The 25,304-nt window shown below is 41.1% G+C and overlaps 2 protein-coding genes across 4 annotated transcripts in view; one reads left to right on the top strand and one right to left on the bottom strand.

The window, feature by feature from the left end:
* The first annotated feature begins 1,475 nt into the window (after nt 1-1,475).
* DNAJC12 (DnaJ heat shock protein family (Hsp40) member C12) lies at nt 1,476-17,243 on the top strand. The gene is made up of 5 exons (XM_069980411.1): nt 1,476-1,619; nt 5,152-5,230; nt 7,390-7,529; nt 14,955-15,144; nt 16,812-17,243. Exons 1-5 carry the CDS (start codon nt 1,539-1,541, stop codon nt 16,904-16,906), a joined length of 585 nt encoding a protein of 194 aa, XP_069836512.1. The 5' UTR covers nt 1,476-1,538; the 3' UTR covers nt 16,907-17,243.
* Nucleotides 17,244-23,267: 6,024 nt separating this feature from the next.
* The window catches only part of HERC4 (HECT and RLD domain containing E3 ubiquitin protein ligase 4), a 53,346-nt gene continuing 51,309 nt past the window's right edge, over nt 23,268-25,304 (bottom strand). For all 3 annotated transcript variants that reach the window (XM_069980412.1, XM_069980413.1, XM_069980414.1), the window contains one exon: nt 23,268-23,773. In XM_069980412.1, the coding sequence (XP_069836513.1) occupies nt 23,565-23,773 (209 nt within the window). In that variant the 3' untranslated portion in view covers nt 23,268-23,564. The remainder of the gene's footprint in view (nt 23,774-25,304) is intronic.

Raw genomic sequence — 25,304 nt, forward strand, 5'->3', positions numbered from 1 at the left:
CCCCACCACCACACCCCCGTCGTCTCTCTTTCAGTCTCCTATCAGTAGATATGGCAAGAGTCATATAGTCAATTAGAGAGTCAGGTGTGGGGTAACTAACCAGAGAGTCCTTAATGGCATCTGACAATCCCCGACGTAACAAAGTAAACCGGCCATCCTGTCACTGCGCACCAATGACGGAATTCAGAGCAGAGCAGTACTCCTCCGCAGTACGGCGGCCTTGCTGGATGGACAGAATGCGAGATTCTGCCACTGCTGCACGATTCAGGTCATCATTGGAGTTTCATTCAGGGGCCTCAGGAGGGAGGGACAAGGCCCAATGCTGAGGAAAGCCCTGAGGGAGGGAAACAATAACTGCAACTCTCTCAGCGTCTAAGGTGAAGGGATTAAAGTGAAAATAGAGGTTGCAGGATTCTTGGAAGATTCGAAACCTATTGGGGTTTCCCTCAAATCTGTCTGGCAGGAGCATCTTAGGTTTGTGTTGAACTTCCTGGACAGGAGCAATGACTGGGGTTTGTGTCATTGATGACTGGAAAGTTGTCTGGATAAGTGTGTTTACGGGATTAGGCACGTGGGGCGCCACACCAGTGATACCCTTGAGCTAAGTAGACACCTCATCAAGGCAGTCGGTGACTGATGATTTGGTATTCATGCCTAACCACCGTGAGAGTCTGCGGTAAGGGCCTGAAGGCACTGACACCCGCCCCCCCTGTTCCTGCCTGCTTACCAAAACTGTCCTGTGTGGCAGCGGATAACTGGGCTAAAGTCTCTTGCTTGAACAGGTGCAAACACAAAACATGGACAAGGCCTATGAGCTTAACTAATTTGGTTAAAGAAGAAATCCAAGCGGCTAAAATCTTCCTATACTGCAGAGGACGCTAAGGAGGAAGGTAATTTTCTTACCTTTATCTTTGGCGCCATTTCCGTGCCATTAGCAGTTAATTCTTTATGCTAATTAGGCTTAGGTGCACTGGAGGGGGTAGTCCCGCCCAAGTACACCAAAACACCTAATTAGCATAAAGAATAAACAGCTAATAGCACGGAAACAATGCAGAGTATGAAAGTAAGAAACTTACCTTCATCCTCAATTGCCTGTGCACTATAGAGATGTACTGTATCAGAAGATGACATTTTTCTAACCTACTGACAGTTTCCCTTTAAGATTTTATTTATTTTTTTCCATCACAGGTCACAGTGTCATAGTGAAATCACATTGTGTGCTTTCAGGAGCTTATGGTGTGCTGGTTATTAGCAGTCAATGACCTCGGCATGGTACAGCATGATGATACAAACCAGCTTCATCTCATGTTGTACACAAGCAGACGTAATCAGCTGTTTTGTTTTGTGTTTTTTTTTTTTTGTTAACTATAACTCCCAGACTGCTTTGCAAATACATCAGCCTCTCCCCCTTCCAAGTGCCAATAGCAAGCAACAAGTGTGGAGCTGCCCATCTAACATAAAGGCTGGTGGAGTTCCCTGTATCATTATAAAGTGAAGAGAAGCAGAGCTGGGTGTATGCTGTCCATCCTGTCACACAGATGGAGTCTATTCTGAATAGCACTGAAGAGATTGTGGGGGAGGATTATTACACACTGCTGGGCTGTGATGAGCTCTCCACGGTCAGTGTCCATCTTATCTATTCTGCTGCATACATCTAGCCGCTCTGCATGATAATTGTTCATAATAGGAGGATATTATTATTATTATTATTATTATTATTATGGTGTAAGCCTGGACCATGTTTGCATATGTAAATATGGGTTTACAAAGCAAGCTCTAATGTGGTTGTGTATACTGTAATCCATAGTATTTGTGATGTTGCATACACTTTTATGATATATTTATCCACGCAGAAAGCCAAAGTAACCATATAACAACTGGAAGGTAGGAAGAAACAAACAATGCCCACTGAGCAAACACCATATGTATTTATTATAAATTCTGAGTATGCATTGGCACATTCTGCATGTTTTTCTGAAGAACAGAACAGATGTTCATTGGTCCAAAATGGTATCAATATCACAGTAGAAAGAGAGATTGTTTTATTATAAAGATTACTGCAAATAATATATTTATGGTAAATGTATTTCAGAGACATCCCACAAACCATCTAGTTACAGAATACAAAGTATTTTCCCTGTTCATGTACAATGTAAATGATGTGTTCTATGTAAATAATCGCATATGTATCATGGCAAGAAGAGGCAGTAATAATAGTAAGAGCATAATGGAGGTAAAAACATGTATTGTGGTTTATGTTGTTTGCCGTGTGTGGAGGAGAACTGAATATTTCTTCTTCTTTAATGTATACACCCCTCAATCGCAAATGACAATTTAAGGACTGTTTTCAAAACTTTATGGGGATGTACAGTTTTATGTAAAGATGAAAGGGATATTCTCATCTGCAGTCATTATAACATAGCTAGGACCCCCAGCTTATTTTGCTCCAGCTTCAGGGGGGTGATGTCTGGGCATGCATGTATTTCTTTCTGTTGAATTGTTTAAGTTCTGGAAAGAGAAAAGCTTGCAATAATTGGTTCTTTCTATATCTCCCATAGACTTTCATAGTGAAAGGTGCCACATGCAGGTATAAGCCCTTAATTTTAGCCCTTTAATTCAAGTCAATGTGGAGAAAACTTGCTACCCATCTAATAAACCTCATAGCTAAAGGTTTGCTACAATTGTAAGCCCTTTTGGCCAGTGATGGGCAGCCCCAGTCAGAGAGCGCCTTACTGTATACAACATGCCTTATTAACATTATAGAAAAGCAGCACACATCCCAGTTCACAGCAATGACTTCAAGCCCCATTTTTTTTTTTTTGTTGCAAAACTGGAATAAGAGCCATCCAGGAATTGGGTTTAGAGCTTTCCTTCAATCCGTTCTATCTTTCTATTCCCAGATTTTAAACATAGCAAGTATTACTCTACAGATTAATGTGGCACGACACTATGAAAAAGTCCTCGCTATTTGGTTACAATGTCTTCTACAGGAAGTGGATGATTCATTGGTCTGATTAGTATGATCACAGGAGCTATGCTAGCATCATGTTACATCCTCCTCACAATAAACAAGAGTCCAATTGAGAAAGATTTATGGTAACTGGAAAAAGAACATTGAAGTGAGCGGTGACCTGATAGGTCGGCATTCGCTTGCTCCTGCTGATCGCCCCGTGTAATAGGGGCTTTACTGGCTATACCCATATAGTTTTTGGCTACATTTTGTCAGTATTTTTTATAAAGCCCTATTAAAATCATGTCTGTGGCCTTGTCTGCACAATGGTTGAACCGTGTAATCTAGGAGGTCAGCCCCCCTTTTTGGAATTTAATAAAGCTCTAATATACAAGGTAACGATGAAGGTTGTGAATCCCACTGATTGACTCCTTATCAAATCACTTAAAGCGAATGTACCACATCATGGTATTATGTTTTTCATACAACCTTATTAACGCTGCAGCACCAGCCTGTCTGGTCCTTTTGTTAATCTTTGTTATCTGGTTCCCGATATTTTCACAGTTTTATACATATGATATTGTGGTCTTTGGTTGCACTGGAGGCGGGTATAGAGCCTCCAGTGCATAGCTATGTCCGCCCCTGGTGACACACTCATTCTGTATTCCTCCAGCCCCGGCTTCTGTGTTAGCTGCCACCCCAGTTCTGTGCGTCATCTTGCGCTGCCTATGAACTCCGTCATTAAAGAAGTTGACACATAGGCTGAGGGAACACAGAAGGTGCCCATCACCAGGAGGCGGACATAGCTATGCACTAAAGGCTCTGGGCTTCTTACCTCCAGTGCACCAGAAGACCACATTAGCATATTTTTAAAGCAGCGAATATATTGGGAATGGGGTCACTGATTAACATAAGGACAAGACAGGAATATGGAAAACTTAACATATGCATTGATGTGGTACATTCGCTTTAAGGCTATGTTCACACTATGTATAAGTACGGCCGTTGGTGCCATCGGCAACAACGGCCGTACTTTATGCGCCTGTGAACACTGCCTATTGATCTATGGGAACCCAGCTGGTGCACATCGTATACGCTTCGGCCGGGATCCCATACGCCGCCGCAAACAACTGACATGTCAGTTTTCTGCGGCCGGCATTCAGTGAATTCCGGCCACAGAAAGACCTGTCAGTTACACAGTGAAGCGAGCGGCTCCGGCCGCTCGCTTCACTGTGGGCTATGGGAAGCTCTGATGCGGGCGTGCGCTGATGCGCCCGCATCAGAGCTCAGCGGCCGAAAAGGTCATCCGGCCGGACGGAACGGCCGGTCTAATACGTAGTGTGAACATAGCCTAAGGAAGTAAGTTACTATGTTTTCCATAAATAGTTCACAGTCCCCTTTCATGTGGCTACATTTTTATATGGGTTATAAGAGGACTTGTCCCTACTTCTGGGAATAATATCTCTAGATGTAGGTTCTTACCCCTTTTCACTAGCAAAGTTATATTACCTATAAAATCTATGCAATGAGTCTTCTTTATTCATGTTATATTTAGAAAATTTACAATATGGCACATAATATACTTTCAGGTATCTGACACGATTCCTAAGGTAAATCTAGACTGTAACATGGTTCCTAATAAAGGGGTTCTATGTTTAAATACCCTATCAATAAAATATGAGTTAATAAACTGGGTTGGTGGAGAGATTTGGTCTTGTGGTGAATTGTGTTCTTACATCATTACGTTTTATTACTATGTCATATGCTGTAAATAGCTTTATAATAAGAGTGGTTGATAATTTATATACGTCAGGCTTTTTAAAAAGGCTCTGTAATAAAAATGACTCACTAAAAAAGATGAAGGATCAGAAGAATAGTGTTGAAACGCAGATCCTGGCAATGTGGTACTTCCGTCTATGTGCCTCCATCTATCATCCCCAGTGTTGACATTGGTTATTAATTCTGCAGCTTTAAACTTTACACTTGTTATCGGGTAGGTAACAGTGACTAAGGGAAAACAGGGCTCTCATAACAAAAGACTCGGAGGAGGAAGATGAATCATGACAGGCTCCTGCTGCTCTAGGGCAACAGTAAGCCAATGTCGGAAAGTGTAAGGCTCGCTCTTATTTGAATAGTCAGGAAGACGGTTATTTATATAGAGAGACGTCACAAGCAATTGACTGTGTATGTTTTTCCATCAGGTTGAACAAATTATGGCAGAATATAAAGTCAGAGCCCTCGAGTGTCATCCTGACAAACATCTTGGCAACCAAAAAGCAGGTATTTCATTATGTAATTGTTCTAACATAAAGTGCTAGTATTGTCTATATGTCAGGAACCAGACAGCAGGACAATACAAGACAGTGAGCCCTAAGCTTAGCCCCGCCCACTGTCCTCTACCTATTTGCCACAATCCGCCCTAAGATGGCGGCGAGCAACTGGGCGGCGGTCCCTGCACTGGCTAGGTGGGACACAAAGACAAGACAGACAGACAAAACACAATAAAGAATAGTCCACAGTCCGGGTCACAACAATCGGGCAACACGGTACAGAATCACAATCCAAAAGCAAGGTCAATAAACAGGCAATATGGTCAGGGGCAGGCAGCTAGCAGGGATGGTCAGAAATAGGCTAGGTTCACACTGCGTTTTCAGCATCCGTTTAACGCATCCGTTTTTTGCAAAAAACGCATGAAAAACGGATTGCAAAAAACGGATTCATTTGTGTGCATCCGTTTTTCCATTGACTTCCATTATAAAAAAAAACGGATCCGTTTTTTTTGACGGACCAAAAAACGTTGCTGACCCTATTTTTCTGGACGTTAAAAAAAACGGATCCGTTAAACGGATGCTGAAAACGCAGTGTGAACCTAGCCATACAGGCAAAGGGGTCAGAATAAACAGAGCAAGAGAAACAGAACCAGGCAGAGACAAGCTCAATATCCGGCAGTGAGAGGCAGGCTGGCAGACACTATATAGGAGACCAGAGGTCCAGTGCAGGAGCTGATTGGACCAGACCCCTAATCTCCTCAGAACACCTGGGGCAAGAGCAACCTGACTGGCAGAGAGAACAGTCTATCAGACTAGCTAACCAGCATCAGAGTTAACTCCGGAGTGGCCAGGAGTATCTCAGGCAAAGCGGGTGTGGCTGAACAAACACAGAAGGAAATAGAGCAGTGTTCAGACAAGGTTCAGGACACTGCACAAACATACAAAAAAACTGAATATCAGCGCCATCTCAGGCGCGCAGCACGAGCCAAGGGGCGCACGGAGTTCGGCACAGGCACATTCATGACACTATAGTAACCAACTCACTCCTGCTCGGAAACAGATTGGGAGCTCTATGGAATTGTCATGCTGGTATTCTAACAAAGAGCCCCATGAAAATAGCCCATTGCTGTTATGAACAGTAGGGATAATGAAGGCAACAGACTGCTTGGTATGAGGGGGAGGATGTAGAGAATTCTAGTTGGGTACCACTGCCTTATTTACAATTGTTCCCTTTGTGACATCCTGCCCTTCAAGGAACACATGTGGAACAGTTGAATTCACTAATAATCCCTTTGGAGTGCCAGTCAAGACTGACAGAGAGCTTGTACTATCTGCCTATGAGGCCAAAAGGAAAGCTTGTCATTTAGCAACCCTGGCTTTCTGAAGCAGGACTCTACAGGGACTCTCCAGCACTTTTCTTCCTCCAAGATCAGCACTGTAGGGGAACATTTGACTAGACATTACATGGATGCCATAATCTATGTAACAACACTGCACAACCAGGCTTTATCTTTAGCAGTCACCTTCCCTTATTTCTAATAATGGCTCTCCGTACTCGGAAACCCCCAGGATTTATGGTAGGGCAGAATAGTGGGACCAGTTGGCAGTCAGGAAAGACATTCGGACAAGCTTATATCGAATTCCAGAAGCAACTCCCCAATAGATGTCAGGGTCCAATAGAAGTAGTAGTAGTAGTAGTAGTAGTAGGGTAGTAGTTTTGGAGGATGGCTCAAATAAAGTGTAAAAACACCACAGGATAACATAGACTGAAGGTAATATCTGACCACAGGACACGAAAACTTGGTGGAAGCCTGCCTATTACGCCCATATCCTCAATCCACATAGTCAGGAGAACACAAAGATAGCACAGGGTGGGATTGCACTAACCAAATCAAAATAATGAGGCTTGTAGCTAGACCTTTACATAGACCAAAGCATCGCCAGAAACCAGGTACAACAAACCCTGGCACAGAACACACTGCAAGAAAAATAAACCCTGCTGCCAGGAAAAATGATATGCCAGGAACGGTCCTGCCATGCGTAACAATCTAAATGGAACCGGCCCACATGACATATATAAAGAGTCAATATTTCCTTCCATAGCATTCCCAATTTGCAGTCTGATTATAAAGATATGCGGAATCACTACCTATAATTATTATCTTGTAGTTGAAGAGTTTCAGAGACTTCAACAAGCCAAAGACACCCTAACCAACGAGGAAAGTCGAGCACAGTATGACTATTGGAGACGGAGTAAAATTATGATTCCATTTTCACAATGGGAAGCCTTGAGTGATACATTAAAAATGGTAAGTCAGCTTAAATATGGGAAGAACATAATATGGAGAGCATTAAGGAAAATTATAGTAAATTAAAGCAGGGAGCCAGGAAAGAGGATGGCGTGACTTAACCACAAATTTAATGTTTATGTGATGCAATGCTGTACGGGGTTTCTTTCAAAAACATGTTTGTAAAAACTTTTACTTCTCACGTGATGGCTAACAATGACATTCTATGGGGGAGGGGGAAGCATTCCAGCAGCACATGTGTTTGTTGTCAATGCAGAATTAGCTGTTTCACAATTATTTGTTTGGATTACATGGTTTCAGTATCCAGAGTCTTTGAACATTGCCAGTAAACATTTCCCAATCAAGGCTTTGTAGTACTCTACACAGGGGTTGTTGATTTACAATAACCTTTACTGCTTCACCTCTTCTAGACTGTGTCTTTCAAACTTTTACCTGTTATACCCAGGAATATATATATATATATATATATATATATATATATATATATATATATATATATATATATATATACACACATCTACTTTCTTGCAAAAACAGCACCACAGTTGGTTGTTAGTGGTATTACAATTAAACTCAATTTACTTCAATAGAACTGAGCTGCAAACCCACACCCATACTGAGGACATGAGTGGTGCTGTTTGTGGAAGACAGCGGACGTGTTTTTCTCAGCCAGGATAACCTCTTTAACACTGATTACAGCTCTTTTGTACAGCATAGGCTATATAGGGACTTAGTGATTCTGACTTGCAGCACTGAGGTCCTGGATTCAAATCCAACCAAGGGCAACATCTTTATGGAGTTTGTTTTAGACTGTGGACGGAAGCCCCTGGCAAAAAAACATGAAGAATGTACACACTAGTATCTTAATTGGCATCCTATAAAAGTAAATTGACCATAGAGAAAGACAGAATGTGTCTGAGGGTAAATTCACACGGGCGGATCCGCCGGGAGTCTCATGCACCGTGGAGTCTCAAATCCGCAGCTAATCCGCAGCTAATCCGCAATACACGTAGTAGTAATAATAATAATAATAATAATAATAATAATAATACGTGTATTGCAGATTAGCTGCAGATTTTGTGCGTGAGACTCCCGGCGGATCCGCCCGTGTGAATTTACCCTGAAGGTTGAATTTACACTGAACGATTATCGCTCAAAATTTTCGTGATAACGATCGCATTTGAGCGATAATGGGCTTGTGTAAACACAGCGATTGATCAAGCGACAAGTGAGAAATCGTGATCTTTCAAGAAGTTCTCAAATCGTTGTTGATCGTTCACTAAAAATTCGCACATTGCTTTGTCTAAACAGTCTTTCAACGATTCACCCTATTTGTGTGATGGGCTGAAGCAATATTAAAACGATCGCAATAACGATTTTTCCAAACGATGTATCGTTCCATTTTAACGCTGATCATTATAAAAAAGCACATCGTTATTTTGAAATTGTTAATTGGGCGATTGGGCGAATTATCGCTCCGTGTAAACGGACCATGAGATAGGGAAATTGGATTGTGGGGATAGGGAAAAGAGGCAAGTTCTGTACAGCACTGCAGAATTGTTGCCACTATATAAGCAACAAGGATAAAAATAAGTACTGGTTTTCATTAGGGACAGCAAAGCTGTGGTGCCTCGAATGTATAATTATATACTGATGCTATAGTTCACTGCAGAGGAAGCTATTTGGAATAATCATTATGAGAGAACTGGAGAACCCAGAGGAAAGAACACTAAACCCCCTCCTTGCAGATGTTTCCTTTTGGTTTTATGCAAACTAATGGTTCCATTGCTGCAAGCAAGCAGTCCAAAATGTTCAGCTTTAAGGGTTAACATTATTATGTATTGGCCAAACAACAGAAATCAAGATTAAGTAGTTTACTATTACTTCATTCTAAAGTGTTATTGCCATCTTATACACTTGTGGCATGTTCACAGGATATACCATAATGCAGGATAGGTGCAAGTCCAACTCTGTTTGCCAATCATGTGCCACCTCCTCCACATATTACCATTACAGTCTATAGGATTTACAGAAAGAGATGCACAGCCTTCGCTCTTTATTAAATTTAAAGGGGTTGGACAGTTTTTAGTAAAATTGTTTAGTGCACAGTCAGGGGCGTAGCTAGGATTCATGGGGCCCCATAGCAAAAAACTGTATGGGTCCCCATAAATCCTGTTCGCACATATACACACATTGACGCACATATACACACACAGAGGCACCATTAACATATATACAGATACGCCACTGACATACACACATATATACGCTGTAATGTGATTACACTAGTGCTGATGTATACACCATGAATAGACTGTACACAGGGAAATCATCTGATTGTAATAAGAAAATGCTGCAGATATTAATGGTGGGTTCTTTTATTAGAGCCCAGCATTAATAGAAGCTGCTGCAGAACATCTTTGGGAGCAAACACACACATATACACCAGTGCTACAGACATTGCTGACATACACACACACATATACACCAGTGCTACAGACATTGCTGACATACACACACACATATACACCAGTGCTACAGACATTGCTGACATACACACACATATATATATAGCCACAGATACATACACATACTGACATATAAATATATACACAGATACATATATACACTCACTGACATATACATATACCCACAGATACATATATACACACACTGACACACATACACAGCACTTACAGCTCCCAGGCTTCCCCCTCCTCCTCCTGTAGTCTGGGCAGATCTTCACATAGGTATTGAGGACCTTTGGGTCATGTGACCCAAAGTTCCTTCATCCCTCTCCTGTGCCGTCTGGCAGGTCCTTCTCCTCTGTTCAGCCCGCTCACCCTGCACTACAGTGAGGGGGCTGAACAGTGCAGTGGGGGTCCCTCTTCCTCTCTGGACCCCTGGGGGAGTGGGGTACCTACCATGAAGGCAGGGCAGGCTTCCTCGGGGCCCCTTCATGCAGGGGCCCCATAGCAGTCGCCTTCCCTGCCTTCACTGTAGCTACGCCACTGTGCACAGTATTAGTAAGTGTACTCAATGCACTTACAGAGAGCAGCTCCCTGTGTACCTCATATAGCTTATATCAGACTCCCCTCCTCCAGACTGGCCTGCCCTGCTCTTTGGTGATTCTGTCTATAAGATGGCTGACATGGAGGAGCATGTGACTAGGCCCCGCCCTCCAGTGTCCTCCTTAGGCATATACAGGCTAGTGGCGGACACTGGGGGTGGGGCATGGTCTCCATGTCGGCCATCTTATGGACAGAATCACCACAGTGCAGGACAACACAGCCGGGAGGAGGGGAGTCTAGTTTTAGCTCTAGGGAGGTGCAGTGAGTACAGTTAATAATTAAGAAATTACACTCATTGACACTACAACTCCCAGCAGAGACTGGAGAGACCTTCTGTGACTTAGTCCATATGGTCACAACCATCCACATTGGTGTTGATATAACAATAGTCCCCTTGGTAATGTAGTAAAAAGAAAGGATTTCCAGTGGCACTCATCCAGGTGAGTAATGCTGGAAACCCTTTCTTTTTACTACAAATACACTAACGAATACTGCACACTGGACAATATTACTATAAATTGGCCAACTCCTTTAAGTAGAAACAGCCACATAGAGTCGAAGAACAGTGCCACAAAATGTAGGACACACACCTATCATGCATTTTGGCATATCCTGTAAGATATCCATTTAAAAATATATGGAATTATCGTGCTCAGAGGTGGTTTACCTGTGTATCAAAACTGGCTTCATGAAACATGCCGCAAACAAATGAAAGGAAATTAGTTGAACTAAGTCCATATCCTTTTCTTGATCAAATACAGGAAAAAAATTAGGGAATCATCTTGGAATTAGCATTTTAAAAAATATAAGCAAAAGAGAAAATGCTTACCGACCTTGCAAGGCTAAGGCCTTGTTTAACTGACATAAATAGTCCTAACTGTCCACTGAAAAATGGAAAGGATCATAAAACTCCTTGAAATCAAATCGAATCAAATATGGAGTATGATAAAAAATGTTGGTTGTTGTCGGCTGTGAGTGTAAGTGCAGGTATACAAAAGTGGAATGGTTATACAAGGAAAACATACAGGTAGACCAGGAAAAAGATAAAAAAAATCAGTATAGAAACTTTAAAGAGACTCTGTAAGTAGATTTATGCTGTCCTATCTCAGGGTGGCATAAACTAATGACAGAGAAGCTGAACAGAATGATGTATCACTTACATTGTTCTGTGCAGCTGATCCACAGATATTTTACTGAATAAAATGGACAATAAGTAGTCCTCTCCATTATGTGCATGAACCCAGTAGTCCTCAATATTCATGAGTAGCAAAAAACTAAGTGCACTAGCTGCTGATTGGCAGTTATCTATCCATGCTGTGTATAGGCAGTCAACTGTCAATCAGCAGCTGGAGGGCGGGGGGAGAGGTGTGGCAAGAATCCTATTCTCCTGCATATTAGGAAAACAGCTGAACAGAATGATGTAATTAATACACCTATCTGTTCAACATTTCTGTCACTAGTTTATGCTTCCCTCATTTAAGGTGGCATAAACCTAGTGACAGATTCCCTTTAAAGAGATATGCCTTGAAAATAGAAAATATAGAACAAATAAAAAACCAAATCATCTGAATTAAATAATACCTACACATAAGAATGCAAAGTTACAGCAGGCTAAATTTGTGTCTGGTATAATTTTAATGAAATGTGTAAAGAAGATGCCTGATGAAAACCATTTCCCCACTCATTTATAATATGGGATTAACTGTTAGCTAAAGAACTGGGGACACGGCAATTGTTACCTCTATATTTAATGTACAATGTTAGAGAAATTTTCTCATTCCATCAATAGAATATGGTTATTCTTTTTTTTTAGGATGATAATCAATTTTTAGACGGATTTAAGCATGTTTTTTTCTTCAGAGAAGGCTTATCTACTAAGTTACATGACCAGCAATCAGTCTAAATACAATTTATGATAATTATTTATAGGTCTATATTCTGCAAAGCTGATCTGTCAAGTCGTCTCTTCAAAAAAGCTTGATGTAAAATATTGTTAGCATCAGTGATCTCACCTTCCAAAATAATTAAAGGGGTTATCCAGCGCTACAAAAACATGGCCACTTTCCCCCTACTGTTGTCTCCAGTTTGGGTGTGGTTTTGAAACTCAGTTCCATTGAAGTAAATGGAGCTTAACTGCAAACTGCACCTGAACTGGAGACAACAGTAGGGGGAAAAGTGGCCATGTTTTTGTAGCGCTGGATAACACCTTTTAGGATATCAAATGAGCCCACAGAGGTGCAACAAAGTAGTAATTTTGTTGATGATTCCATTTTTTTTTTTTTTTAACTCTATTGATCTGGAAAACCATTTGTTCTTATTTGTGTTTGAGGGATGTTTCATGAGGCCAGAATGTTCACCTGTTAAACAAATATTAATATATTAAACAAGTATAAGCTAGAAAATCAACAAAAAAAACACGGATAATAATTGTGGGGAATTCAATCATTTTGCCAGGCGTTGTAAAAACATTGATGAAGGAGTAGAAGTACATGACTGCTAGGTAAATGGATAGTTTTACAGAAATCATTAAAGGGAACCAATCAGCAGCATTGTGCGGATATGGTTCCCAGCAGATCTACTGTGCAGCTCCCTGAGGCTACCAGCCGCATCTGCAGCAGTAGCTTTATATCAGGGAAAAGTTGTTTTGCTGCAACGCGCAAGGCCAGGAGAGGGGCGGCAACTAGTCATCTGGGCAGGGAACCGCCTGTAACTAGTCATGGCTCCCTGTCTGTCAGCACGCTCTGCGGAGATGATTGACAGGCAGAGAGGTTACTGACTGGTCTCTCTGCCACCTGTCAATCATTCCAGCAAAGTGTGCTGACAGGCAGGGAGCTGTCAGCCAAGCAGCCAGCTCCCCACCCTGATGACTAGTTGCCGCCCCTCTCCCGCCCTAGCGCGTTGCAAAAAAACAACATTTCCCCAATGTAACGCTACCGCTGAAGAGGCAGCTGGTAGCCTTGGGGAGATGCACAGTAGATCTATACTGTGCAACTGGGAACCATGTCCGCACAATCATACTGCTTGGTTCCCTTTAAAATGCACCTGTCACAATCTTTAATTTTTTTTAAAGAAATCAACAGGAGTTGTGATTGCAAGCAGTTTTGCAATAACTATTATACATATGGCCAAACTGTGGTCCATGTTCCCTCTGTGCCGATATTTGGTATTTTATCTAAAATAAAAACAAAACAGGAAGTCACAGTCAATTGTGAGCTCACACAAGGAAAGACACCTAATCATCATCTAGGTGGTTTATCAGCTAAGGGCAATTAAATTAGGATAATTATAATATATTTATATTATCAGCTCTGCATGCTTACCAGGGGACAATGCTCTTTAGTTTGCAACAATCAGTCAGTATAATGTCACTGCGTGCTTATATAAGTTTATGTGCTCTATGACAAGAGAGCTGACCATACAATGCGAGTACCCCCAGGATTTTCTGCTACTAAAAGTGAATCTGCAGCAGCTGTACACATGCACAGTGAAAGGAGCAATTAGTGGCCATATGTATAACGTTGGTTTAAACATAGAAAACTATAGCGTGTATAGCAAAACTGCTTGCAATTACAACCCCTGTTAATTTCTTAAAAAAAGAAATGTCACAACCTCTAATATAGAAGCCTGAACACCCAAACACAAACATTTAACAAATTTTATGACAAATCAATTATATTTGTATCTGAAAACCAATGGCTAAAAATTTATCAAAATATAAAGTACATCTCTAAATCAGGGATTCACCGGATTATACAACATAATAAAGTACATAGGTTATATTACACACCGCTCTTTTTGTCTAAAATCAACTATAGTAATGCTAAGTTTACACAGAGTGATAATTGGCCCGATCGTACGATTAACGATTTCAAAGTAACAATTTTTTTTTATAACGATCAGCGTTTAGATGGAACGATATATCGTACAGAAAATTCGTTTTGCGATCGCTTAAGCCTATCTCACACATAGCTAGAATCAGTGAACGACTGTTTACACGGAGCGAATTTTTTGCGAACGACGAACGACGATTTAAGAACATGTTAAAAGATCAAGATGAACGATTTATCGATCGTTCGCCGCGTTTACACGTGCGATTATCGTTCGAATTCGATCGTTATCGCGAAAATTCGCCCGATAATCATTCCGTGTAAACGTAGCATAAAGTGAAGGAATGCCCAAGATGCGGTAGTTCATTGGCTGGTTTCCTTCATATGATGGATGTGTCAGGGGCTGTGGGTTTAAAAATAATGAAGTTGTATTGGCCATCATGTTGCGATGGTTATTGCGATGGGAATTTTTTATAATGTTATTGGAAAATTTAAATAAACTACTTAAAAATAAATTATATTTGTAGTCAATGCATTGGGCTGTAAAGAACAAAAAGGAAGCAATGCTGGAGGCCCCAGATAAATCTTCAGCTGAAACACATGATGACATTTCATTTAACTCGGAAGAAAAGAAAAAACAGATCAGTGATGAAAACATGGATCTACTAAAGAAAACACAAGATGATATTGATTTTCTGTCGCCCAAAAGTCCAGAAGGTAACAACACAATTATATAAAGGGTTCAATCGATGTGGTCTTTAAACTGAGGCTTGACTTGTGAAAAGTCTGTCTTAAATGTCAGGCTTTAGACTTGAATGACTACTGCTCTATAACATGTCTGTCAGGTGAAAATGGGAGTTCTGCTGCTTTGTAGTAGTAATTCAGCTACTAGCAGAACAACAGTATGAGATCTGATGCAGATGTATGAACATAGTAAAAGACTGGCTGGTCTAACCTAGTAAGAAAATGATGCTACTGCCCATCATATTCTAGTTATTATGGGTTTACAAGTGTTTCCCTTCCTTCTCCATTGCTAATATAACCACAGCATTCATGTAGACAGTAAATTCCTAAAAATCATGGATTCTATAATGATAAACCAAGAGCATAGAGAATATCTCTATTGTCATGTACATGAAAAATAAACAGTTAAACGATTATCCTACTGCTGTGGTAGAGCAGTATCTAAGAACAAGCTGAGTACTGGGCATAGATGTCACTGTGACCTCCCACCATATATAGCTGGCAATGTCCACCTTTGCGACCATTATTTCTAGTATATCCAAAAGCAAAAATTTAGCTTTTTCCCCCCAATAGTCTGATAAGAAACATTTTATTTTGGGTATATGGCTCCTACTGTATTCATAGACCCATGTGTTTCCACGGTAACAGACTACTACCGAACCCTGTGTAGTCTGATCCTGACATTATACTCTCCTGCATCCATCAGTCCCTTACTTCTTTCTAACCTACAAAATGTACTTCCAACTTTGGTTGTAAAGTTGTACTTTATACTTTAATATGATCTGTCAGCACCATATAAACCAAAAGCACCTCTGGTTTGTTTACTAGTAGTTTTGAGCAAAGAGGCTGAACTGTCCAGGATTGGTAAAGTCCTCATATCCTGAATGCTCTGCATTTGACTCCCCATGGCTGCAGAGGTTGGATCCAGCCCTAGGTAGTCATAGAATGTATCCATCTATTCTCCATCTATAATGAAACCAAGCAAGACTTTCCACCATTGCTCTTACTACATATTCTCACAGTTGAACTTTATACTGAGGCTTGAGACTGGAGTTCAGAGATGTAAAGTTTCATTATAGGTAGAGATGAGTGAATATACAGTAAAAACTAAGCAAAGCGCTTCTTCCCTATCAGTATTCTGCTCATCTTGCTGCGGCGCTTTGAAGTGTGCTCCGCTCCATGCCGCTCCTTCCCAGGTGCTGAAAAAAAAATGGATCCCGTCCTGGGAAACTGGGATAAGATTTCCAGGACGGAATCCATCTTTTCCAAGCACCTGGGAAGTAGCGACACAGAACGGAGCACACTTCAAAGTGCCGCATTAGGAGTACTGCCCCATCATCAGCCCGCTCCTTCTAATGATAACCAATGGAGCGGGAGGGCCGGATGATGCAGCAGTGCTTCTAACAGTGCACCTGAGCAAAGATTATTCCGACTGACAGTGCAGGACAGGCACCAAAGAGGTAGGTAACACACAAACCTTGCTCCTAAGTGTCCCGGCACTATAAGGGGCTATCAGCAGGCTAGATTCATCTAACCTGCTTATAGTTCCCCTTTAATATAATTACAGAATATTGAATTTGTGATGCATACTGTATATGTGCACTACCGTAGCAATTTCTTCTTTTATCATTTGATTATAGGGAACCCGGATATGACATCCTGTCTCCTGCGCTTCCGCTGGTCAGCTGAGGCTCCCTCGGATCTCCTTAGGAAATTCAGAAATTATGAAATCTAGATCTCAATACTCAATGTATTTCATTTTACATCTCTGTTAGAATGTGTACCTGTCTTATTGTAAGTTATATAAACGCTCTATGATCTGTTGTAAATTTAAACAGAAGGAAAACATTTCTACACATGAACATGTCCTATGTGCATAGACGTGTCTGCCGAGTGCACTCGTAATAACAAACACTGGTGGAGAGAGGGGGGTTTGTGTCTGCGCTGCTCTTAGAATCCAACACTTATCAGGTTATTGTAGTGTTCTTTTACTTTATGAGGCCATGTTCACACATTGTCTTTTTAATAAAATAAAGGTTATTTGATACTGAAAATAACAGCCATTATTTTCAGTCTTCAACAATTACATTGAAGTTTATAGAAACAACAGCCACTAGTTCACACAACAGCAGGAATAGTGGCCGTCGTTTGCAGTGGCCGTCAAATTAATGTTCAGGACATTTTCTTGGCAGCCATTGAGCAAACAACGCCCATTATTTTAAGTTGTTCACACTGAGATTTTTCTTTGCTGTCCTTTCACCGTCTTTTCAACAAAATTCAAAGGACTTTTCAAAACAGCCACACCCAAAAGGGTGTTAAACGCGGCCATCATTCATCCTAAACGTAAATAATGTGCCAACGGCATACCAAGTATTTTAAATAACGGCAGATTTTTGTTACTCAAATTGGCCGCTGAAAATCGTTGTGTGAACATGGCCTTAAGATGCACAGAAAAAATTCCAATTAAAAAAAGTGTAATTCTCCAAAATGGATTTTCAAGCAAGGCAAGTCTATATCAGAAGGCATAAATGGGTGTTGTGCTCATGTCAGTGGTAACACTTTCCAGTCCCTTAAAGTAACTCTGTACCCACAATCTGACCCCCCCCCCCCCCCAAACCGCTTGTACCTTCGAATAGCTGCTTTTAATCCAAGATCTTTCCTGGGGTCCAGGTGATGCAGTTATTGTCCTTAAAAACAACTTTTAAACTTGCAGCCCTGTGCCAAACGGCCGTGGCCTAGAGTATTTGTGGAGGGATGGAGAGGTTGTGCCAGCCTAATGCATACACTTTCTAGGCCACAGCCATTTGGCACAGGGCTGCAAGTTTAAAGGTTGTTTTTTAGTACAATAACTGCATCACCTGCCGAACGGACCCCAGGGCAGATCTTGGATTAAAAGCAGCTATCCAAAGGTACAAGCGGTTTGGGGAGGTCAGATTGTGGGTACAGAGTCGCTTTAACCCTCATACTGTAATGTTGTTGCCCATGAAGTGCTTTTTTTTTATTTCTGAGTTCAACAAGTGCACTTATAAGGTACAGGCCACATTTAATGTTTTAGCCCTGGGGTACAGGGAGGAATTTTGTATTGCTATTTGATTTTACCTAGTAAATTTAATCTGCAATCTCCAAGATTGCATATAATTTATTGGATGGCTACAGTAACTTGATAATAGCACTACAAAAAGTCTTAAAGTGTCACCTAATTGCATTCCACTTTATCTTGTAAAATTGTAATTTTAACTGGAAAAATGGATGATGGAAAGCATAAATGTATGTATAAAAAATTAAAGCAAATATATAATTCTGTCATTTCCTCTAAGAAAACACTCCAGGCAAAACTGAAAATCCAATCAGCCCCTGATTTGAGACATTAAAGCGGCTATGTATCCACCAACCCACCCTGCCAAACTGCTTGTACCATCTGTTGGATGAGAGTAAATCCTTACCTGTTGTGTAGGCTCCTGGTGCCTTGGTTAAAGCAAAAAATTATCTTTTAATCTGCAGCACTATGTCAAACTGGTGTGGCCTAGAGTGTATAAAATGTGTTTTAGAAAGTAGAGGCGTCGCACACCTGGGGCAAACACTTTAGGCCACAACAGTATAACACAGCACTGCAGATTAAGGGTATATTCACACGAACGGTCTCGCAGCGAGATTCTCGCTGCGAGTCCGGCAGGTCCTGGCAGTTCCCACAAACTATATACTCGCTGCGGTCTGAACGACCGCAGCGAGTATGTAATTCTACTGCCCTTAACCCTTTCTGCTCCCGGCCGGCTCCCCCGCTGTAAGCATACATTACCTCTCCTCGCTGCACGGGTCCGACGTCCTGCTCTCCCGTCCGACTAATCAGTGGCTGCGGCTGGGCAACACACTGATTGGCCAGGCGGAAGAGCAGGACGTCGGACCCGTGCAGCGAGGACAGGTAATGTATGCTTACAGCGGGGGAGCCGGCCGGGAGCAGAAAGGGTTAAGGGCGGCAGAATTACATACTCGCTGCGGTCGTTCAGACCACAGCGAGTATATAGTTTGTGGGAATTGCCAGGACCTGCCGGAATCGCAGTGAGATTCTCCGTTCGTGTGAATATACCCTAAAAGATTATTTTTTGCTCTAACCAAGGCACCAGGTGCATTTTAAAAGGCACAACAGGTAAGGATTTACTCTCATCAAATGGTTGATACTAACGCTTTGGTGGATGCAGAGTCACTTTAAGGGGAATCTCTCTGCTCCATATCAGACAGGCGCACATAGCTGCTAGAAGGTAAATAAAACAAAATGATATCAGTTTCTTTGCTTTTGGTGGTTTTCGCAGCGCACATTTCTCTATATAATCAGCAAGAGGTGTCCAGCGGTGTCCATGCATGTTTATAGGGAATGTTGTATGGACAGCTGTATACACATTACAGTACTATAGAAGTTAATATAATAAAATGGCGCTGCCTAGATATCTACCAGTCAGGCAGATTACCTCCCTCAGTTGGTCTAAAATGGGGCTCGGCTGATGTTAGAATTAGTAAATGGGTAAATTGCTCGGTGTCGATTCAGTTTCGCCAAGAGTGTTACAGTCATACTCGCTGCGAAGGACTGGAAGTTCATAATTTCTCACCAAATGGTAATCCTTGTTATATTATGTAAATATGGATTGTTTAACATGTATATGTATTTATGGTTAGTGTGTTGTCTATGTGCATTACTTTCTAATAAAGAAATTGGCAAGTAAAAGTGTGTGTTCATTACTATATATAAAAGTCTTTCAGATAAGCATGGTTATGTCCTGACCTGCATCTATTGGGTATCTATGACATACAGTATGTGGATATGCTCCATATGGCCACATGGTAATAACACGGCTTTATTGCGTATACCTGCTGCCAGCTCTGGCTACAAGAAGCAGTGTAGCCAGTAAATCCATTTTTCCATATATAAGCTTTCAATTTCTATGAGATAAAACTGTAAGCTGATGACTGGAAAGTTCCCCAATGTTTTCACCGCCTTTCCTCTAAGTGCAAGGCATGCTGGGCAATGTTTATCAACTGCTAGAGATATTTTATCTAGACAATAAAGGCTTCTTATAGGACAACTAAAGCAACAGTGAATTTACGGCAAGAAGGGTTTTGTACCCGACACAAGCATAATCCTGGCAAGATGTGGACCATTAAAATAACCCTATCTGATTGCAGAGTTTAATATCCGCAGTAGTTCTAATGCTACAGAGCTGATGGCTCATGAAGAAAAATGTTCTCTCATTGATAAGATCTTTTCAATTTAGCCCTTATCAATCTAATGGGTTTTTCTTCTTGCTATGACATCATTCATCAAAAAGGAGCGTGTGGTGTGATGGATTTTGGGTGGATAACGGATTCCGCTATGCCTTGTGCCTTACACTACATTCTTCTTTGCCATCTTAGTTACATCAATCCATTATAATGTAAAGGTATCCTCCATTTTATTTATTGTTCCTCCATAACCTGCTTTGCTTCCTTCTCTCTAATTCCATACCCCTCTCTGTCCGCTACACTTCCAGTCTCAATACTTCCTATAGGTGACTTTTTTCCTTCACTATAGCCTTTACATCTCTCATAAACCATAATTGTTTCTTCTTGCTTTTACTTTTGCTAGTTTCTCATACAATCTAGTTGCCTTTAATGTGGCTTTTTTTTTTTTGTACTGCCCACTGAACGCTCACCCCCAATGTTTTATCCCACTTTCTTAATTCATTATTTAAACACTCCAGACACCTGGTCCCTGTTAGTAAATACTAACTCTACAATGTTCTTAAGAAACTGCCCCTGTAACGGCTTCTTTTACATTCTTGCTTATGCATATGAAAAATGAATATCCATAACTACAATGTCCCCCTTTAATGACATTTTGGTAATTTCATCCACCAAGATGTTATAATAGTTCTCAGTTTGCCCTGGAGGCCTATAGATAACACCTATTCTAATAACAGACCCCTCTTTCATCTGGGGAAAAAATTAATAGAAATGACCATAAAGTAGAGTTTTTGAAAGTAAATATAACTTCATAACCGCTTTTAATTAGTAATCAAAACAAAATAGTTATAAATTCCCATCTTGTCTCTCCCCTCTGCTGTCTTTATTCACCTTCATTTAAATTGAGCTCGGCAGCAGTAGAGCTCCCTCTGGTGGTTTTCACCACCACAACACCATCAGATTCCAGATGCCTTCTACACACTGCTGCCAGTGTAATACTTTTCTATATGACCCTGCTTTTGGACAGGGTGGAAAGGAAGACAAAGCAAGAAGGTACATGCTATAAGAAGGGTGATTTTCTATCTATTTATTATTTCAGTAATCAGTTTATCATTCAGTAATGTTCAATCTTTATACATGTACAATGTACATGTAAAATGTCAGCACTGTGGAATATGCTATATATCTATATACCTATAGATTGTTATTATTCCTCAATTTGTGGTTCTCCAGGTCTGCAGCATGTTGGAGACTACAGGCATAGAAATGTCTAGCTGAAGACTGCATATTACGTGATTTTAATCCTTTACCTTTTAGGTTTTCATCAGCTCAGAGTATACGGTAAATCTTTTTTTCAAAAGTACTGCAGAGTATTCGTGACAACTGCTAGTCATTGATAACTGCTTAAAGGAGTTGCCAATCTATTAAAAATCATCTGAATAATTAAAGTGGGTGACACGGTTTAGGGTCCTTTTACATTAAAAGATTTGTCGACTACAGGGGCAGCCACAAACTAGCACCAGTTCGGGAGACCAGCACTCGTTTGCAGTGCTTTAAATAGTTTGTACAGCCATGGAAACTGACAGCATGGATATGTATATGTCTATGCGGGCAGTTTCCAGATCACAAGCAGTGTATACTTACCTTCTGTAATGTAGTATAGAGACAGATGCCAACACTACCAAAAAAAAGCTGAATGTGAACACAGGCCAATGAAGGTATGTAATGCAGTACAATATTCATAGGGGGTGCATAAGGCAGAGCAGTAGATGGAACATCCAGAAATAGAGGAAATAGTCCAGCACTCACCGATATACAGGTATTTGTAGTTTATTTCAGGTAAAAAAAAAAAACACACAGAGGGGTAGAGCAAAGGCGGCCGTCCCAGGCAAGGAACCCGCACCTCTGCTCCATTTTTTACACCTCCCTGTGTTGTTTGTAGTTTATTTCAGCTCAAACACCACAGGGAGGGGTAAAAATGGAGCAGAGGTACGGGTGCCTTGCCTGGGACGGCCGCCCTTGCTCTACCCCTCTGTGTGTTTTTTTTTTTACCTGAAATAAACTACAAATACCTGTATATCGGTGAGTGCTAGACTATTTCCTCTATTGCTGCATACTTACCCTTCTGTGCTGCATGACTGTACTGACTCTCCCGTCCTGTATTTTCATATATTAATATATTAACGTTTGGTATGGATGGGTTGGTAAAAATATGATCAAAAACCTACTTGACAAACCATCCTTACAGAAGATAATGACCAGGAGTAACAGTGCAAATATCACTCAGGCCGTAGGACAGTGAGTAAATGCATGTAGCCAGCCTCCAGTCAAATGACTAGGGGCAGGATAGTGTCACATAATTAAGACCTGGGTAGAGGTGGTTTAGCTGAAACTATTTAAATGGGTTGTCTAGGTTTAATAAAACATGGCTGCTTTCTTCCAGAATCAGCACCTCTCCCGTGCTCACACTGGGTGTGGTTTTGCAGCTCGGTTCCACTGAAGTAAATAGAGCAGAATTGTAATACCACAGACAACCTGAGGACAGGGTTGATGTATTTGCAAGAAAGTAGCTGTGCTTTTTTAAAAATCCTGGATAATCCCTTCAAAAGCAGTTCTTGGCACTGCTGGACATTAGTAGGGGGTCTGTATTTTGTGTAACTTTTGTTGTGTACATTTTTGTAACTTTAAATGATAGGTACCCTTTAAATAAACTTCTGACATGTCATAGTGACGTGTTAGAAGATTGCACCAGTCAGGGTCCGGGTGCGGAGACCCCCGCCCATGGACTTTTTAACTAATTCTAGTCCTTCATGTGTAGAGGCTTTTTCATGATCTACAGATTACACATAAAACAAATTTTAAACACAAAAATATACTTCAAATACTAAAGTAAAAACTTTGATTTATTTTCACAGAATTTTTTTTACAATGTGTTGGTAGTGTAATATACAATACAGACGTAATGAGCTGAAATACACTTGGAGAGAAAATTCAATGCTGTGTCCACTGAATTCCCAATTCATTTTAGGAATAAAGAAACCGATGGTTATATACAAGATGCTTTGCACAGCCTGTATACAGGTCTTTTGTCTGCAAAAAAACATATATTAACTCTTAATATCATCTTTGCATGGCTCAGGTACTCAATGCTGCAAAGTAAAGTGGATGTAAAAGGAAAAGCTTTATGCAAGGCTGAATCCTTGATAATGGTCAATAGCCTGTATTAGTTTTTCTTGTAGTGTCTCTTTGCTGGAGTATTTTGGGAGATCCAAGAGATTGAAACACGTGTGGGCAACAGGTAGGAAAGCTTCACCTCCACCTGTCGGCTGGATTATGAGTTTTAAACTTTTCATTCCAAGGATAGGTATCCGGTCACTACCAGTCAAAAACACTGCAAAGAAACCAAATGATACATGACGACATAGTAGAAAAATTGTAGGCAATCTGGTATATTACTGAAAGACTTTTATATACAGAGGTATAATTCATTAAAAGGGGTTAAATCTTGGAGAAGCTGTGAACCCTGTCAATGCTATGAATTAAGTAGATCTAAGCTCTAGTGAAATGTTCAGAAAACTTGCAACCTGTGCTGAAGACATCTCTTTTAGGGTAAATTCACACGGGCGAATGCGCCAGGAGTCTCACGCACGAAATCCGCAATACATGTATTATTCTTATTATTATTAATTATTAATTAATTAATTATTGCGGATTAGCTGCGGATTTCATGCGTGAGACTCCCGGCGGATCCGCCCGTGTGAATTTCCCCTTAATGGTGCCATAAAACCATACATAAGAGAAACAGATTGCTAAACTCAGGGAGAACAGCCAAATGACAAGACTGCCGGCTGCTAATGAAAGCGCTCAATGCAGTGAAGTCCTAGGTGCATTGCCCCCTGGGAAACATGAGTATGCAAAAGAGGAGTCCGTGGAGCCTCATTGAAGAGTCTCAAAACACAGGACTAGCCAGATATCCCTCCGGGAAGGACCCAGCCAAGTGGCAGCTCCTATTAGGAAACCACCAAATCCACCATATTAAGTGGCCCTATAAGTCAGTGTAATGACAAGGGATAAACCAAGGCTAGGTCACCATCCACAGACAGCTGTTTCGGGGTGTTGCCCCTCATCAGTGTGGAGCAGGATTCTGGCTAGGTGGGAGCAATGCCTAGTAGAGCCATAAGAGAAACAGATTGCTGAACTCAGGGAGAACAGCCAAATGACAAGACTGCCGGCTGCTAATGAAAGCGCTCAATGCAGTGAAGTCCTAGGTGCATTGCCCCCATACATGCACTCGGGGCTGGACTGAAAGCACCTTAGCAGCCCACATAAATAAATATGCCACTGGTAGCCTAGAAAAATGACTGTTGGGTGCCAGTGGGTTTTCATGGCAGCTGAGGACCTTCTAAAGGCCCCCCAAGCCTGCCACTATCATGTTACAAATATAAATGGCAAATGGAGTGCCAGTGAGCAGATGATTATTTACACCCTGCACGATGGCAAATGTTTAAGTATGGTGATCAAATGTGGTTTAGGCAGACCTAATAAAACCAACAAAAATGCCAAACCACTGTACTTGTAAATTCCTATGGAAAGACTTTATTAAATATCATAACATATAAATCAGAATGCCTATGTTAAAACAATGCAATGGATGAAAACCACAACTACTGAAGGAGACAATGAGACTTGACAGATCACACCAAACTGCATAAACAGTGTACAGGGGTACCTTGGTTTAAGAGCGTTTTTTTTTAAGAGCTCACAGTTTTTCAAAATTGTCACTTGGTTTAAGAGCATTGCTTTGGTTTAAGAGCTCCCTGAACTGGGTGAGAGCGTGAGTAGAGGGACATGGCCTGAACAGGGTGGTCTACAGCCCTGTACTCTGACCCAGGAAGCCTTCCTCACCTTCCAACTCATAGCAG

The sequence above is a fragment of the Dendropsophus ebraccatus genome, chromosome 8, assembly GCF_027789765.1.
Source record: "Dendropsophus ebraccatus isolate aDenEbr1 chromosome 8, aDenEbr1.pat, whole genome shotgun sequence".
Lineage (NCBI taxonomy): Eukaryota > Metazoa > Chordata > Amphibia > Anura > Hylidae > Dendropsophus > Dendropsophus ebraccatus.

Coding starts and splice junctions, on each gene's coding strand:
- DNAJC12 (XM_069980411.1), top strand. CDS start 1,539: ATGGAGTCTATTCTGAATAGCACTGAAGAGATTGTGGGGGAGGATTAT. Junction 1,620..5,151: donor GCTGTGATGAGCTCTCCACG/GTCAGTGTCCAT, acceptor TTTTTCCATCAG/GTTGAACAAATTATGGCAGA. Junction 5,231..7,389: donor TCTTGGCAACCAAAAAGCAG/GTATTTCATTAT, acceptor ATTATCTTGTAG/TTGAAGAGTTTCAGAGACTT.